Genomic DNA, 18,654 nt, shown 5'->3' on the forward strand with positions numbered 1-18,654 from the left:
CAAATATTTTGCGACAGTGCATGTAAGAGGAAAATAAATAATATCTCTGCTTCCTTTAAATATCAAGATAAGCAGCTTGACAGCAGATTCCAGAAAGCTGAAAAGTTGACTGGATGCTAATAAAGCTGCAGGGTAGAAAATTAATGTTGCTTGAGGCCAAGAAGCCTTTTTCTCTCTTCTTTTTAGCACAGGATCCTAGTACCAGACAGACTGTATAATAAGAATGACTCGCAGGTATTTTTGTCTGTTCATTTGAGCTTCAAGGTCAAACCTCCTATGTTGACCAGTACATCCAAATATATCAAAAGTTTAGTACTGAGGTGTCACCTTATTTCAGCATTTGCATGAGTGTAGGTGCTTGCAAAATATTTCCCTAGAGATAATGATAATAAATTGGCCACCTAAGAATGCTATAAAACTCAAAGGAGAGATCTGAAAGGTTGATGAAGAAAAGAGTGAAGCAGAAAAACCAGGCCAAGGAACTGTCCCTTGTTGCATTCTGCTTTAAAATCATCACCATGAAAAAGTAGTTCCTTTGAGAAAAATCAGATAATCCATACAAATCTGGTTGTTATTACCAGGTAACCATCACTTTTGTCAGCTAATGGCCCAAGGTGAAGGAAAAACAGTTAATGCTCTAATAACAGGTTGTTAAGTGCAGCCATGATTGACTTTGAGGGAATTATGAGCATAATAAAAGCTTCAAGGAACATTTATTCCTTCACACAGGGAGCTGGAAATTAAAATGGAGAAAAAAGTTCTTGAGTTTTGGAAATTTCAAATGTACTTCCTTTCAGCAGAAAAGCTCAAGTAAAAGGATGTAAGACATTCTGACAGATAAAGAGGGAAGGCAGACATGGCTACAATCTCCATTAGGGGCAAAATTGACGGGGTACATCTAATTACAGAAAATCTAATAGTCTGAGAGTGGATCAAAGAACTGGGCTCTTTTTGGCCTCATCCTGCATTCCACATTCTCTGCTCTCTCCTGTGGCTTTGAGAAGTTAACTGAGAGCTCTATATTTGACTCTGCCCACGTGTCAACTGGAGAGAAATTGCATTGATCTACCAAACAGGACAGAAACGTCAGGGATGCATGTCAAACACATGAAATGTGAAAAGCAGCACATTAGCACTGAGTACATTCATATCTCAGGAAGCATGCTCAGCATAATGCTTTTATTTCATTGAATTAGAACTGTAAACTCTGAAGTTCTGAATAAGTGACTCCAAATTTAGTAGTTTAATCCCAACCTCCTAACATGAGGCATGTACAGAAAATACACACTCGGACTTTGTTTCATATGCTGCTTGGTCTCTGACCCTTTCAGAAAGCCCAGTAGGCATTTCCAAACTTTTCCCTGTAACTCTGAGGACTGCAAATACCCTTGTGCTAAATAACCCCTTCCCTTTCCCTTAATTCAGTAAAGTCTACTTAAGAAGTTAGTAGAGTGTCTAGAAGCCCAAGCCTTTGGAAGAGCAGGAGCCGCACGTGTGTGTGGGTTTTCATCTATTCTTAGGCCCCCCACTGAAGCTGAAGCGACTTTCAGTGAGGTCCGATTTTCACCCAAGGAATCTGGCAGGTGGAAGTACTCACAGACCACATGCAGGAACAGGACAGCAGTGTCTGAGCCCAGGCTGTTCTCTGCATACGCCATCACCTGGAAGATTCCAGCACTCTTATACACGTGTCGGACACCATCCTCCACGGGGCTGAAATTGGCATAGGATACTGCAATGCCATCTCCAAAATCAAGCTGGATGTTTGTCCTTTGGGGGTCACCCTGCAACAGAGAAGGCTGGTTAGGAAACTGGGCTGATAAAAAAGGATTTATATTACCCTCGATCCCACTTAGTTCCACTTCATTAGCAAGGACACAAAGCTGTAACTTTTCAAAAAAAGCTAAACTTTGTTCTGTCATTCCCCAAAGTGGCCAGACATAGACAGCGAAAGACCAGACAGCCCATCCTAAGGTAACTGAAACAGGTGACATGAATCATCTCTTGCAAATATCCACCCTTGATGATCGAGAGTTTAGAAGACTAGCTTCAGCTAGACATGCAGCTTCAGGATGGCTGAATTTATACAGGTTGAGTCCCACATTGAGGACTGACAGGTTTTTTTGTCTAATGTCAGTCAACACAGAGAAAGGGCCTGGATACACAGGAGAATGAAGCAGATGATGAGAAAATCTCTTCTAGGATTACTGTCAATGACAGTTATTAAATGAAGGAGGGAAAAACAGACAAGAGATTCCAGTACCACAGGTATTGTCTAGAGACAGAAGTTGCACTATTTTAGTTTAAATCATGCTTTAAACTACTGTAGTTGAACAGTAGAAGTGTCTGTTTTCTCGGTTTCTTGGAGCCTTATTTTATACTTGCCCCCAGCTGACTAATGTAACACAAAACAAGGCTAATTTAAACAAAGCTAAAGCCCACTGCAGTGATTTCACTAAACTGAAATAAAACTACAACTCAGATTAAGTCTCTGTAGCTTTAGCTTTCTGCATATATATAAGATGTGCTGGGCCAAATAATTTCCTTTCATTAGAGATCTGCATTGTATTCACTGCGGGTGAAGTAGATACCACTACATTTTGGAGATGCTCCTAACCCCAAACTGAAGTCAATTCCTAGATATACTGAGGATATGATTTGAAAGTTTTAAAAAAAAAAAAAAAAACTGAAAAATCTCTGCTCATAAATTTACCTTTTTTTTTTTTAATGGGAAACTCAGAAATATTTTACAGTCATCTCATAAATACCATTATAGTTGCAAATGCACAGAGAGCACACACAAGAAGCCAGACCACAGTGAAGCAGGTCCTCTGTGTAGATAATCAGCAGCCCCCACAGACTTTATCCTCCTCACAGACTATACCTGCTTGAAGAAAGCAGAGTGCAGGAATGCTATTTTTCAGATGTGAATTTACTTTGAGTATATACTTGGGGTCTTCAGATACTCATATAATCAGGATTATTGCATGTAGTTTTTGAAATACGGGTATTTGGCTATATATGTTAGATTTTTCTCCTTCCTTGCTCCATCATTCCCATTTCATGGGAGCCAGGGCAATTTTGGCTATTGACTTGATCAGGGCACTGTTTTCACCTCTGCCCCACTAGGACATTAAAAGTTCAGTACAAACCAAAGAGCAATCAGAAAGGACTAAAGTGATAGTGACACTAAAACGTCTCTATAATATTGAGTAGTCAATAACATCCTTTAGACAGAGAGTTTTTAAAGTCACTCTAAAAAATTCTCTAGCAGGAGCAAAATCACACTCTTGGGATGCTCAGTTATTTGATAGAAAGGCTCCCACAGCTTGTTAAACCTTTCAAAACCACTTCTCAAGGGAATGCACTAAGACCGCAAGTTCATCTCATGCGGAAGATACTGAACAGAGGATAAAAACTTCATCTGGGCTGGATTCATCACTGATGACCTCAGGCTGAAATCTCTGGCACCAACCACGGCAGCTCATCTCCCTTGCCTGACAATTCTCTTTTCTATTTCTTTCTTGCTTCTCCAATATGGTTCTATCTGAAATGAGAAGGTTTCACACAGAGAAGCAGGAACAGATTTCTCACGACTAAACAGCAGCAGATGATCTTTTCACCCAATTATGAGCTGGGTCTTCAATGCAAAGCCTGCCCATCACACTAATCATGTTTTCTTTCTCCTTTCCATACCTCTGTATCCAGTATATAAAATACAAAAACAAGCATGCTAGTCCCACACAAAGATGTCAGAGTTTATAAATATAAATTAAAATAGAAGGCAAGTGGAAGCATTTCAAAAGGAAAAAGAAATCACTGCTACCCATATACATTCAAAAGGTACATTTTGTTGCTTTAAGCCCCATAAATGACTGAAAGGGAAGAAGTTATGGGCTGTCACAGAGATTGGAGCTCTGAATATGGAAATCAGTGAACAGACATGGTCAAGAACACAACTCCACAACAGCTATTTGGCAGTTTATACTTTTTTGTGATCAAAAACAAACTCAGATTTAAAAAAAAGTCTAAAAAGGTTCTTATTTCCTCATGTTCCCTTGCATGTATACACAGTCCAAATCACAGTCCAGCCCCATATTTCTGAAAACACTGCAAAACCATCAGTCATTCTGCATTTCTTTGTCCACAGTCATTGCCACGCACATATTCTGAATACCACTGTGAAGAATACTACTAAAGCTAATTCTCTAAATCTCAAGAAACCCAGTTTTTGATTAACTATGATGAAGTCTTCATTTACCATTGACAGCCTAAAGGTCAGTCACCTCCATATATATCAAGGCTGTGTAGTAGAAGGCAGGAAAGAACTGTCGGCTCATCAGGGCTAGTCTGATACAGCTGAATGGAGACCACACAGATGTACCCATAGGAGGGCTGGTCTGGCTGCCGTTTGGCTCAGAAAGGAAGTGTAAACTTAGGTACAAAGCAACCACCAGTAAACAGACTGACCAGAGAAGGTGGAGGAAGCGAGGAATGAATCGGTATGGCAGCAAGGTAAGTAATCATTAAGACCTCTACTGAAATTATTTCTTCCAACTCATAAGAAATTCTTTGACCACAATTCTTCTCAGGTTCACACTAAAAGACTGGAACACTTTTGTCCAAAATCTAAGTGTTCCTCTCCTTTTCTTCTTAAAAGTCTATTCTTTTAAGAAACAAATCACACAAACTCAACACACAACTTTCTGTGGAATAAGCTGTTCACCTACAGAGAAATGTTCCCAAAGATCCTCTTCCCTTAGAAAAAAAAAAAGGTTGTTTCAGTGAAATGTTTTTCCAACTACCACTATTTTTCCATCAGTGGACATAAGAGTGAACGCCCTCACATATTTATTCAGCTGCCTCTTCAATCTCTGAAGCCTTGCAAAGACTCCACTCTTCAGCTACCTTGACTGCTGCCTTATTCCCCATCTGTTTATCATTCTTCGTACGCAGCAGTTCCACTTGAGTTCCTTAATAAATTACTAGTTGATTCCTAATTTTCAGATTATATCTGTTCTTTTCTGAACTCCCACTCATAGCGTCTATACAAATTGTCTTACCGTGTCAAGTCTGCAGAATATGAAAGAAGCAGCAAGTAGACAAGAAATCCCCCTTGTACAAAAGCAGAGCACGCATGAACCTCTGAGGAAGTAGTAAAGAGGCCCTGTCAGATTAGTGTGGTCCCAGTGCAATACTTAGCTACTATATAAGAATTTAACTTAGTGTCAGAGTGTGTCTGCCTCAGCTGCCTCCAGGTGCTGCCCCAAAATAACATACGCAGGACAGAAAATGTGACAAAAAATAGTTGTGTTTGTCCAGCACCACCTCAGTCCCTGGCCAGAGGAGCCTCAACATTTTGATGCTTTTGGCATAAGCATGGTGTCACTTATGCTACTGTTGGCTACAGAGGGAACTGTACCAATAGATAAATACGATATGGGCTGGGGAGCTCAGAGGTTCTTTGAGGAGACTCAATTCCTACTGCGAAACAACAGTGCCCCTAACTGCTCCCCATGAGTGTGAACATGTTTCCCAGTGTTCTTAACCTTTCCCAGAAAAGCTGAAGCTAAAGCTTTGCACCCCAGATACAGAATTGTTCACCACAGAAACAACACTTATGCCTCACAAGCTCCAGAAACTGCAGTTCACTAGAGGCAGCAAGAAGTGAGTGGTAAAATAAATTTTTGACTAGCTCTATCTTTCTTCATCATTAACTTCATCATCACTGATAGACAAGATAACCAAACACCTTTGGTGTGACCCAATATGACCTGCTTTTATGTGTCACTGTAGCCCTCAATTCTCTTAAATTCCTTAATTCTCATAAATCTCAGGACCATTCACCATTTCATGATCCCCTTTGACTGCTATTTTCCTCTCAGCAACCTGAAAAGTGAAGGAAAAGAATGCCAGTCCTGCCACACAGAGAGAAGTTTGCTGAGACCACTAACACACCTCTTCCATAAGGATGACGAAGGTGGCATTGCGTCCCTGCTCCATGACCAGCTTCCCATCAGCGGTGAGGATGTGCAATCCCCGCGGTGCTTTCCCAGGGCATTTCTCCATCTTGGCCATGTACTTCTCTCGCAAGCCATCTGTGCAGTTGTTAGACACAATCCTTCGGTACCTGGGGAACAGTAACAAAAGGACATTGGGCTCAGACAGTGGGCAGAAAAGTTCCTTTGTTTGGTTTTTGCTTTGTCTCTCCACATTAATACATGTGTTTTTTCAAAGGCTAACTGCCTGCATGATCCCGTCACTGGAAGGAAGAATCAAAGAAACCCAACACTTTATTAAATGGGTGAAAGCCAAGCCAATCACAATCCAACCTTCAGAGATTCTCAGCAGCATCACTGGCAAGAGACACATTGTGGAGGTGAATTACTCTGCCCTGCTAAAAGGCAGAGAATTCCTCCAACTCCCCAACGCCTGCAGAATTGCATCCTGCATCCCAGCTTTTTAATTATGCCTTTTATTAGGTTTTGTCTGCCTCTATTGGGCTAGAGGGCACTTGAAAAATATGCCAAGGGCTTTGCCCAGTTCGGTTTTAAAATGATTTGAGGTATGGGTTTTTCTCTTGGCTCTTCTTGGAAGAGGTTGGCTAAAGAGCAAGACAATTGGCTATTCCCAGTGTTGTTGAGGGGGGTTAACGCTTTCTACCAATTTCACACCAACCCCAACTATTTTCTTGTTGCTCTCTGTCAAGAAGGCTACAAGCAGTCATAGTGGCCAGGGCTCCTGTAATTATATTCCAAATTTAAAGCAACTTTTCAGCTGAAAGGGGGTCTCTGAAGTCAAATGCCTCCGGACTCCCAGCAGCCTCACTTCATCCAGCCACCTGCACCAACCAGCCAGGAACAGGGCTGGTTCCTGCCATAACCATTGAGCAGGCAGGACACATGACCCAGAATCAGCCCTACAAAATCCGCAGGGTCTGCCCTGTCCTAGAAGGAACATTGCACCAGCCAGTGAAACCCAAGTCTCACAGCATTTCCTGCATGAGCATTTGCAAAGTGATGCTGCCATAATAAACCAACACTCGACATCTGTTGTGGGTTAGACCAGGAGAAATCAGCACATGAAGCTTGTCTGAAATGCAAGGCATTGTATGTACGAAGTGAAAATGGCAAAGGAAAAAAACATAAAAGAGGATAGAAATTGCTCATTTGAGCCTTCCTAGAAGCTGATATAAATAGGAGCTGTAAGATAGTAAGAAGCTCAATAAAATACAGGGTGAAATACCTCAAACCTATCCTTTTAAATGTTCAGCTGTCTCTCAGATAGACCTTTTTGATTTGTGTTTTAATTTTGCAACGAAGGGGAGCTCCAAGTCTAGGCTCCAGGGATCACACATCACTTGATAGCATTGCAGTATCTACATGTCACTTACGTTAACGTGCTTCTCCCTGTCTCTGAGGAACAAGACAATGTTCCATACAGATGCTGCTGCAAACATCACCTCATGAATAAGACTGAAAAAGAGGATAATGGGATGCAAAGAAAAAAAAGAACCATCCAAGTTCTCTTGTCTACTGTAGTCACCAAAACCAGACAGATTGCAAGATGCACTTACCTGTGGAGGGCTGTGAGCTCTTGGCACAACAGCCCTCTGCACTCCCTTGGAGAGATGCCTGAGGGCCAAAAGAATCTCCCCAGAGATAAGCAACCTTCCTCAGGGCTAGGGTGACAAAGTGAACCGCCCCCAGCATGCCTTGTTTCTGTACCCCGTTGGCTAATTGGTTTCTACCCCACCCCCTGCCTATCCCATAAAAAGCCCCTGTTTCTGCCCCTGACTAGGGAGCCTTTGTCCCTGGTCTTTCCTTCATAGGGGCTGCTGGACAATAAAAGCTGCCTCTGTGGAATAGCCAAACGAGGCTCCTCTCTCTGTCCTGGAGTTTGCCTTGGGTGATTTCACAAAGAGCTGATTCACAAGAGCTGATATTACTTGTAGACTTGTAGCAGAGAAGTTGCTACACTTGCTGGAATCACCTGCAGCCCAGGGAGGCCTGCCACCGCCCCTGGCAGAGCTGCTCTTTGCAGGACGCTCTCTCTAGGAAGGTCGCAGCACACCAGTGCTGACCAGCATGAGACTCCCTGTGATACTTACCCAGTGCTGTTCCAGTAGTTCTGACCAATGTTGCAATCCTTGGACAGGGAGGACGGGCTGAACCAGAAGGCTGGGATACACTGGTTGTTGCTGTGCCTCTCATATCCATAGTCACTGTGGAGACAAGTCACAAGTCGATCAGTGCACCCTCCATTAAATTTAGCTCAGAGTTTTAGGTGATGTCCCCAGAGCAGGTGTATATTGGTGGTTCTCTGCTGGGATGGCACAGCATCATGGATTGGGCTCATCCAGAGACTAAGTGCTGGACTAGTCTGAGAGGCAGGAACACAATTCACTGAAGGCATTTGATCCCTGACAACACCAGAACTACCAACCTTGCAGAGCACTGTGCTTCATTTGGCAACAAAACATGACTGAGATTCAGAACGAATATTGTATCATTCATTTCTTTTCCTACTAATCTCTAACTTAAATTTCACTTTTTGGGTTCTTTTGGTTTGTTTGCTTTTTGCAGCCTTTGCTTTTAGAACAAGCCAGACTAATTCTAAGTCTAATGTCACTTTTTCCCAACAGTGGCTAGGAATATAAAACACTAGGAGCATGTCCTGAACAACTAGCCACAGTAGGTATATTTACGTATGTTAATGGGCTCCCTGCTCCCTGAGCTGTGACTTGCCCAAGAGAAAAAAACAGCTGATGTTATTCCAACACCAAACTAAAACACAGCCAGCTTTGCAGTCTAAGGATTACATGGTATTGTGTCACACAGTGAAGGCAATCCAGGGTATTGATGCTTCCTTGGACCACCTAAGAGTGGAAGTGTACACAACCACATCCAAAACCTCTTTCTACAGCTGCCTTTGTGTGCCAATAGAATGATGAAGCAATAGGATTAACCCAAAGCTTTCCATAAGTTTTAATAGGCTCTGGATCAGGTTCCTATGCATAGTCTTTATTGACAGGCTGGATTCAAAGGACAAATAAAAAGAGATTCTGGATTTTTGCCTGCAGCAAGTTAACAAATGCCAACACACTAAACCTCTGTGAAAACACAGACGCTGCAGAAGACACAGTCTTGAAAGCATTCTGTGCTCTTTAGGACACTCTGAGTTTTATCCTTCCCCTGTTCAGAGCCTGAACTACCAATAGAAAGTCTCTAGGAAGAGCTTTGTTGAGACAAAATTGTGCTATGTCCCCAATGACCCAGGCTGTTACTGTTCTTTTTTTGGAGGGCAAAAATTCTGTAAGCTACTTTAAATGGTTTGGAGATTCCCTAATGCTCTTTCTCTCAACATTCAATTTAATCATTCTCAGTGGGTCCAACCTGCACAATTGAAAATGCCTGGCAGGGACTTTGTAATTAAAAATATTCAGGAGGAGCTGTACTTTGCCTGAAAGAAGAAAAGAGCTGCATAAATATTTAATAAAATTAAAGACAACATTGCTGTGTGCCCTCAAGGTTCTGTGCTTGTTCATTAACTTCTGGTAAATGTATATTAAAACCTCACATGCTGCCCACCTTCCTTCTCATAAGCCCCAGGGTTTGCATAAGTTAAGGAAATAATCAAGTCCAGCTGCTGTGCTGTCTTTCTCAGGAAAGCTATCTTGACAGAGTAAATAAAGAAGCAGGAGGAGGGAAAAGAAAGCTCAGCGAGCTCTTTAATAACACTTATGAGATCCTTCTGCCATTCTCTCTGTTAGAGAAAGGCCAGGATTTGCTTCTGCAAGGGTTGGCAGGGGTCACCCCTGATCCTGACTCAGGAGGATTTGTTGAACTGGGGCATAATCATGACTTATGCCCCCAGATTTTAGATCAGCCTCATATCTAACTGCAGGGAACAGCGCTGCAGCTGTGAGGCAGACAGGGGCAAGGGCACTGTGACCAAATGAGAGGGAGCACAGCCCTCACAGCGTGTGCTGAAGGGCTCCTGCAGTCATTTGTCCTATCCCCTATGCCTAGCTCTCGAAGGCAAGTGTCATCACAGCAAGTGGCACAGGGTGCTCCAAACCCAGAACCAGCTCCAAACCTCCTTATGGGGGAAGCAGAGGGACCATCTGCTGGGACTTGCTGGTCACCATACTCACCCAGTCCTGGCTGCTGACCCTCCTCCTTTCCCTGACACACCACAAGACCTGCTCAGTTCAACCCAAGGGACAGACCAGTCAGTCCTTTCAAGAACAACTGGCAACTGTGAGCCCAGCCAGAAGAGAGTGGACATCTTCCCTTGAAAAGGAACCATTTTTCTTGAAAGAGCATCAAGTGAAAGTAGGAGCTATCCTTTCACCTGTCCTGTCCACCTTTTAGTCAGCAGAAAAAAAAGGCACTTTGAAGCACCTCCCCTTCTCATACTGACATCCCAAAGAAGGCAGATGAACCTAGAATATATTCTGGAATAACCTGTGTCTTGCCACTGACTAAGCAAATGTCTCATCCTTTAGAAGTCACAGAGCAGATGAGTCCACCCTTCCTCTCTGAAAATCATTTTTAAAATAATCAAGCTTGGTGCTGCACTTCCAGCACTGCCAGTACTTTCCTCAAATGTACTGTCCCACATATTCTTCCAGTCAGCCCTGCTGAGTAACATCAAAATTCACCAGAGAGTTTCTTCTGATTCTCCATCACCAGCTATAACAATTTTGCAAGCTAACATTCTGTTGGCAGTGCAGGGTCTGAAACAAAAGCCAGCTTGTTGTCCTCTAATTGCATTTCCTGTGCAGGACTGACAAGGTTAACAGCAATATTCTCTCATGTTAGTGGGAAAGTTAAGCAAAAATGACACTGAATGCATGAGAGGAACCTGTCAAGTGATTGAAAAGGTGCGTTCTGATGCAGACTCTTTTTCCAAGGCAGAACAGCACTTAAGACCAATTCAGCTACCACAGTTTTCTACTTCCAGCTTGGAAAAGACAAACTTCACTGTGTAAATATAAAGCTGGTGAGGTAAAAGATAGTGTAAGGAAAAAAAAAAACCCAAAATAAAATCCACGAGCATCTCTGGAGACTGGTGCTGGATTCACCCCAGAGGCCTATGCCAATGCCAAGGGCAGATACTGCAAGGCAAGATAGCTTGTCCTGCAAGCTCCCATCATGAGAACAAAGGGGAAAGATCTCATGAGTCAAGATATGGAGTCTCAGATGTAATCTTGGCACTAGGAACAAATTAAACACCCATACAGATAAGATGAGACTCTCTTGTTCTATATCCGTGACTGTCTTAAAGACAAACTACTATGATATTCAAGAAAATATTTTGGTCTATATTTTTTCTTGAATTTGCTGCATTTCAGTATGTCCATGCTCTAGAACAGAACCATGAGTCTCATCTGGCCTAAGTCCAAATAAATGTACAGCTCTCATGCCTCACACGTGTTCACAAAGCATTAGAAGGTAAGTGAAGTTTTCAGGAATAACACCAGTACCAAGTCAGACACTGATCCTGATAACCTGCTATAAAGATTAAAATGTTTTCTCAGCTGATCAGCTTGCAGGGTATTTTGAATTCCATTTAAATGACATTCTGATCATTTAAGCTCAAACATTACAGATATTGACAGTCTTAAACCTTAGAAATATTGCTTATCACAGACGCCATGTAGGAATTCCTTGTACAGAGATCCTGACTTATGCATTCTCCCATCTCCAATCTCTGATTGTCAAGCAATAGCAAGCAGTGTCTCATTTTTTCCCTGCTTTATTTTTAAACTGCTTTCAAAGTGACCTTAAAGCAATTTGAAAATTATGGTCCCATTAAGTTAGAAACACCAATATTTATGCAAAACAAGTAGTTATATCTGACAAGGGTGGGCTGTACAGTCATGTCACAGAAGCCCTTTCAGAAATTTCTCAATAAAACATTGTTAAAAAGCAACAAATTGTTCCCAGCAATTCAAGAGAATAATGATAAAAATGCATGTTTTGCTGGCTTGCTCCCTAGGTAGTCAATGACCTTGGGAGTGAGGACAGAGAAATTCCCTCTTTCCTCTGAAAGGAATATGTTTTGGACCAGAGAAGTCCTGGCTGTCACTATTCTGGAATGACAGACAAAGAATATCAATCAGTACTTGCCATTATTTTGCTTTTGAATTTCAGGCTTGGATTTCTCCTGGAGATTAACAAATGTTTCCTGCAGATGAAGGGGAAGCCTCCCTCACTCAGCAGGCTTGGGGATCACATCTCTGCTATATGGTATGATCACAGCCACAAAGCTGCATGAGACCCAGTTCCTTTGCAAGGTTTTCTGTCTGGGTAGTATTTTGGGACAAAAATACAGCCCCTGCACAAGTCCCCAGAGTCACATACTCACCACTCAAAGTCTCCTTGGCCACAGACACACGGTTCAGACACCACGGTTTGGGAATAGTCCCGACCTAGGGAACACTGGGCTCCAGGCTTGCGTTTTTTATAGATCTTCCTCTCTCCCATGACACAAGGCTCCCCCTTCATTAGCCAAGGAACAAGAGGAGAAACACAGTTGTAGTGGCAGCTGGGTCTTAAATGGAGCACTTTTTCAAAAGACACAAAAGGCAATGAAAACAAGCATTTACCACTGGGAGGGTGGGAATTAGTGTCCAGCTCTCTTTTGTGGCTTTGCAAAATCAAAAGTCTCCGTGGGAGGACTCATGAGCACAGTGTGTTCAGCATTGAGTTGGGATGCTAATGACAACGTGCCCAAAATGCCTGGATGCCCAAGCTATCACACTCACTTATGCCACGTTTCAGGAGGTATCCACCAATATCTAGTCCTACGAATTGTCCTGAAAAGACAATGTGGGTGTACGACAGGGTTTCTTCCATATGTCAGACAAAATCTTCTGCAGAAGCAAGTGTCCAGGCCTGAATCCCAGGGCAGGGGACAAAATCCAGGTGTGGAACACAGAACTGAACTCCCTTGTTATTTCTGTGATAGAGCTGGCTTTGTTATAGACAATTCTGATGGCATACTTCACTGGGTTCTTTGAATGCAAAGGTTTCCAAGAACACTACTGGGAGTAGCTAATCTAAAAGAAACATTTGGTATTTAGGTGAGTTGCTATAAACAGAATTTCCTATGATGCAGAAATAATTTGTCTGCATAGAAATAAGAAAAAAGACAATAACTAATTGAAATACTTCTCTTTCCCATTAACAGTGATTCCCAAGATTACTGAATGGTACACATATTTCATCCCTTTTCTTTCATTTAAATTATTTCCATTTTTTCAATTCTACGACTTCAATTATCTTATCTTTGCCAAATTAATGTTCATTTCTCATTCATGGATTTCATTCAGGAATGTCACAATGGTTCTGGCTCTAGTTCTGTTGCCCAGCAGGGTGTGGGACATCATTTGGGTAGCCAGCAACCCATAAGTAATCTGCAGAGGTTATTGACCTCTCAGTTATAGTCGCTTCAGGACCTAAATATATCCAGCACAAAAATAAGCCACTCTATCAAAAGCAAAGCATGCATCCTTGAGTAGAAATGAAATAATTTGGTTTTCTCAGGTGTCTTTTATTCAAGAGCTTTTCAGATTCACAGGTTTTACAGATATTCAAGAGTTTTACAGATACCTGCAGGACTTGCAGAATGAATAAATGTTTTTATTTTCATTTTTGAGTGGGGGAAATAAGAGGCAAACTGAAACAAAATTATTTTCATGAGTCACTGACAGAGCTATAAAGAATTCACTGTCATCTACAATTCAATCATAAGGTGTGGTTTTACACTGGCCTAAGCATCGAGGCCAAAAAGATCCAGCTGGTGCAATGGACTATTTTCATAAAAATAGAAGGTAATCTCCTGAACTTGCCCATAGATGCCTGGCTACATGTTTATTCATGCACATTCTTCAAGGGATGCAAAAAAATCCGTATGGTTTGCTGTGAAGAACAACTACATTCTGGCAACAGAGAGTAGGGGAAAAGGAACCCCCATCATCCTACAGAGTGGGAATACCTGATTGTGCAGATGCCAGGTTTGGTAGTCATCCTTGGTACACCTGCGGCTGAAGAGAGACTTGTAATCCACCTTGACCAGCTGCCACTCAGAACGGAGACTGAAGTGCCCAAAAACTCTGAGCATGGGAGACAAAACCAAAGAACCAGAGTCAGGCAGACTCATACTTCCATTAAGCAAATAATGTCTCATGAATCTCAGCTGCAGAAACTGATACAGTCTTGGAGCTTAATGCCAGAAAATGGTATTCAGTCATGAATAATAATTTCCTGTTCTTACAACATCCCAGGACTGTTTAGCCTTTCTTGACACCTCGTACACAGCCTGCATTGCAAGGTCTTCCCCTGACCCTAGTACCCAGCAAAATGGAACCCAAATCTAATCACCCTTATTGTGGAGGTTTAGAGGGCAGAGAATTTTTTTGTCATTATTTCAAGTCTTTCACTAATCTACATTTTTACCCAAGCCACTTACGAGATTTTATTTTGTTTGTTTTAATTATTCCAGACTAACAAAGAAGGTGGGAGAAAGACAAGACTTACAAATTTTCCTGTGAAATCAAAAGAGAAGCAGAAGATAAGACTTCCACACACTGAGCGTAATTCAGATCCTGCTGTGTCCCCAGTGTGCTGCCATCCCTTAGTTCATCTCAGCTTACACTGTAGTCATACAGGGCTTTGTAATCATTGTTGGCTTTGCTCTCCTCCCACTCCTTCTGTAGTCTGCACCAAAATTGCTCTGCGTTGTGCTGTTCTCCATGAAACAACAACCACCCAGGAATCAGTCATGCTCTCCCCTGGAAAACTCTCATCTCATGGGGATCAGGGAGAGAAAGGTGAGTGGGGGATATCTGAGAGTCTGAAGTGGTGGGTTTGCTGTGGACACCTGTCTATATCCAGGTTCTGCCTCACAGAGAAGCTCCATGAAGCTGACAAGTGGGAAGGATATGATACAAGAAGAACCTGTGCCAAATTCTGTCGTGAACAAGTGGCTCAGGTTAGAAGTGAGCAAGTGGGGAAGGACTTGTCTGGTAGAATGGATTTATTAGGTAGATTGTTTCTGGCTCTCCAGAACAATTCTTAGTGTTGTCCTAATTGCGGGGTATTAGTGATAGGAAACACCACAGCATTCAGGCCAAGCTACAGGAGAAGCTGCAGTTCCTGTTCCTCAGCACAGAAGGCACATCCTGGACCAAGATAAACCCATGGAAACCAAAGCAGTATGGGGTGCCAGAGCTCTCGGTGGGAGCAGGAGGGAGAAGGGAGGAATGGGAACGAGCATGGTGGGGGGATGCAGAAAGCCTCCAAAACTGTACTCAATAGGAATTCTAACTGCAGTTCCCCTCCCTACTTTTCCTTGGCACTGGGTACATCCCATCAGCTCTTACGTTACAACTGCTTTCAGCACATAAAATCTCGTTTGTGCTGCATGAAACATCAGTCCCTGCAAAGCAGCAATGCAGCAGGCAGAAATCATTTAGTCCAGCAGATTTATGCCAGTTTAGGATTTGACCTGGGTGCTTATTACATGGAAAACACAGCAAAAGGAAGAGAGAACATGATTAAACACAAACATCGTCCTAAACCCAGAAGACGACAGGGTTGGAGAAATCCAACACTTTGGCAAGTCAATGCATCTAAAAGGAAAATCTTGCTCCTCAGATTGTCCCTTAGCTAACTGTCCATCAGGAGAGCAAAAGGTTTCTTTGTGTTTTACAAAAATCACCAGAATTACTTGATTTTTAAATGTATTTTAAAAAACTTTAAAAAATTCCTTCTGAGACTGAAATTCTTCCATGATAATTAATGAAAAAGACCCAAGGTTTTCTAGGCGGAAGGCGACATATTAGCATTCCAAAAGCACAGAACATTAGATACTCTTTAATTAAATGATTTCAAAGAAGATCTTTGTGTATAATTGCTATAATTTAGATGGAAACAATACTACATAAAATGTAATTAGAGGAGTGTGAACAGAGAGGGATGTTTTCCTCTGCACTGCAGAAATGGTTCTCAGTCACCTGATTCCTAAAGCAGTACTTCCCTATCCCACCCTCCCCTTTCTAATAAAAAGCTCCTTAAGGCTAATCAATTACCATGGAAGAAGCTTCAGAGATAAGAGCTGCAGAGAAGCTAACAAGCACCTGCACCCTGGGAGCACTGCTCACCTGTACCAAATGCCACTTACAGCACGCCTTCATTAGCCAACACCATGGAGGTCACACTACAGTTCAAGATGACTTTGTTGTGCATTTAAAAATTTTATCGGTTTCTATAAGCAAACACAAGGAATGGAGAAGAGTGCTATGTGATCTGTGGGGTTCCAAGGGTCTCTCAAGCAGCTTTCCTTGGAAAGTGATAAAAACCTTCATTGTTCCTGAAATTAAAAATGAGCAAAACAATAACAGGACACAAACCCTAACTGAACAAAACCAGGCATTGCAGCTGAACCCTGCTTTCAGAGTTTCTTGTTGAGTTTTGTCAACTAAATCACTGGTTGTTTTTACGCAGTGGACAAGGTGCATGCATATGACCCCTCACATCATATCTCTTTTGAGGTGGTCAGGTCTAATAGAGAGTTGGGCAGAGAGCAAAGAGCTGCAACATTTTAAAAATTATAGTGGTCCAGCTATCAATAAGTGCTTGACACTAAATACTCCAGTTCCTACATATCAGTTTCTGTATCAAGTGCAAAGAGACAAACAAGCCCCAAGAAAGAGATGCAAAAAGAGGTTGGTGGGACCTTATTTTTCCCTACTCAACTGGTGAGTCCTCACACTGCTTTGAAAATACCATCTCATTCAACGTACCCAATCCCATGTGCCTTCATTTCTCATTTACTTTGTCTGGTCACTAAATAAGGGAGGTGTATTTTTTTAATAAACATAGCTAAACTATCAAGATAATACAGGGAGGAAGGAAATAAAGTGCTATAAAATTTGCCTCAATAATTTTGTCTACCATGGTCTAACTGAAAGCTCTTAATTGCTTGTTGCAAGGATAGAAAACAAGAGAGCTGGCTGAGAAGCCAACAAAGAAGGTATATTTTGATTTTTCCATATGAGAAGTCTGATCTGGGAGTCCTCGAGAAGCACTAAATACAAGAGCCTAGATGGTATTTAGATAGAGTCAGTTTTCTGACTAAGCTCAATTTAACAAATGTTCTCCAACCTAAGACATAGAATGGCAATTTACTGGCTTTAGACTGCATAGATTTTGTTCTATCCCTCTCAGTAAGCAGTTACAACTCCACATAAAATCTCAGCTAATAGCACAGCATCTTCTCAACTGGCTCTATGCATAGCTCACAGTGAAATCATTGCTAAGAAAACAGAAAATGCTTCCCAATCCCTTCTTTGGAGAAACAAGGCAAGGCTTTTACTGCCAGGGCTGGATGTCATTAATTTGCAGAAAAACTATTAGAAACATGGAAATCAATTCTGAAATGCTTACAGTTTCATGATGGAGTCATTTTAGAAATGATCATTGGAAATGCTGCTATAATTATATCTTTCATTAATTTTTTAAATACACAGTAACTTACAAATGCTGCCTGGATAACCTCATACAGAAGTTCTTTAAAAGGCTTTTTAGATTTATACAGTGCTCTCTTCTCAAATTGCATTCCTTTTGCCTTATCATTCCTTGCATTGTTGATAGTTGTGCTTTTTATGTAATTCAATACCGCTCATTCCTGTCAGATCAAGAGAATGAATTGAGGGTCACAAGATAACAACTCACCTGCCTCTGGTCCATAGCTTCAATCCCTGTCCCTGCTCATGGTATGAGAAACAGACCTTCTCAAGTAATAGCTCCCACAGCAAAGGCATCAAATCTGTATCCATGCGGATCTATTCCTGCTGGCAGATTCAGAAGAGCTGCCCAGGCATGAAAATGTAAATTCTCATGCCTAAATCAAGCCCTCTTCTATCATTTCTGAAGTAAACTGGTAGGACATCATATGGAGCAAGCAAGTGCTGAAGCTGCCTGTACTTGGCTGGCCTGGTCTGGATAAAGATGGAAGACTTTTCCCTTCACCAGTCATCCCAGCTCCTTTGTGTGTAACACCTGCTGTCCTTGGGTGTGCCCAGCACTGAGACAGAGGACTGAAGATGCCAAGGAAGAAAGAAGCTGATAAGGTAATCTTCACTACACTTAACATCAAAAGCAAAAAAGAAAGTATTTCTGAAGCATTTTTCCTTCACCGGACATCAACGAGGTAAGAGACATGAAAAGGTTGGGAGGTTTTTTTGTTTCTCTCAAAGTACCTTGGGGAACTCTGAAGCCAGATTTTGACAGCATTAGGCCCTACAGAATAGACCGTAAGCATTTTTAATATCTAAAAATAAAATAAAAGCAAAAAATAATATAATATACTTAGTAGACAGCATCTTTTGAGATGAACTACACAAGCAGATGGATGGATCCACAGAAAAATAAAGCCAGAACTACGGAAAGAGAGACAAACATATACTTTAATTATGAGAGAAAAGCTAATTGCAGTGTCATCATAAATAGACTGTTTCATTTAGAAAAGCCTGAAACCAACCTTGATTTTTATTTCCTTTTATTGTAAAAGAAAAATGCTTGCAGAGGAAGTGTCTTAGCAAGCAAAAAATCCCCAATAGTAAAATCACCCAGGTTAGTG

At 41.7% G+C, this 18,654-nt stretch overlaps 1 protein-coding gene across 1 annotated transcript in view; it reads right to left on the reverse strand.

Moving 5' to 3' along the window:
* The window catches only part of SORCS3 (sortilin related VPS10 domain containing receptor 3), a 276,335-nt gene that overhangs the window by 24,622 nt on the left and 233,059 nt on the right, over positions 1 to 18,654 (reverse strand). Inside the window, exons 15-19 of the mRNA XM_048310943.1 lie at positions 14,008 to 14,125; positions 12,376 to 12,509; positions 8,111 to 8,224; positions 5,959 to 6,130; positions 1,598 to 1,784 (exon numbers count right to left, since the gene is read on the reverse strand). Of these exons, the coding sequence (XP_048166900.1) occupies positions 1,598 to 1,784; positions 5,959 to 6,130; positions 8,111 to 8,224; positions 12,376 to 12,509; positions 14,008 to 14,125 (725 nt within the window). The remainder of the gene's footprint in view (positions 1 to 1,597; positions 1,785 to 5,958; positions 6,131 to 8,110; positions 8,225 to 12,375; positions 12,510 to 14,007; positions 14,126 to 18,654) is intronic.

This window comes from Corvus hawaiiensis, chromosome 8 (genome assembly GCF_020740725.1).
Source record: "Corvus hawaiiensis isolate bCorHaw1 chromosome 8, bCorHaw1.pri.cur, whole genome shotgun sequence".
NCBI classification, from domain to species: Eukaryota; Metazoa; Chordata; class Aves; order Passeriformes; family Corvidae; genus Corvus; species Corvus hawaiiensis.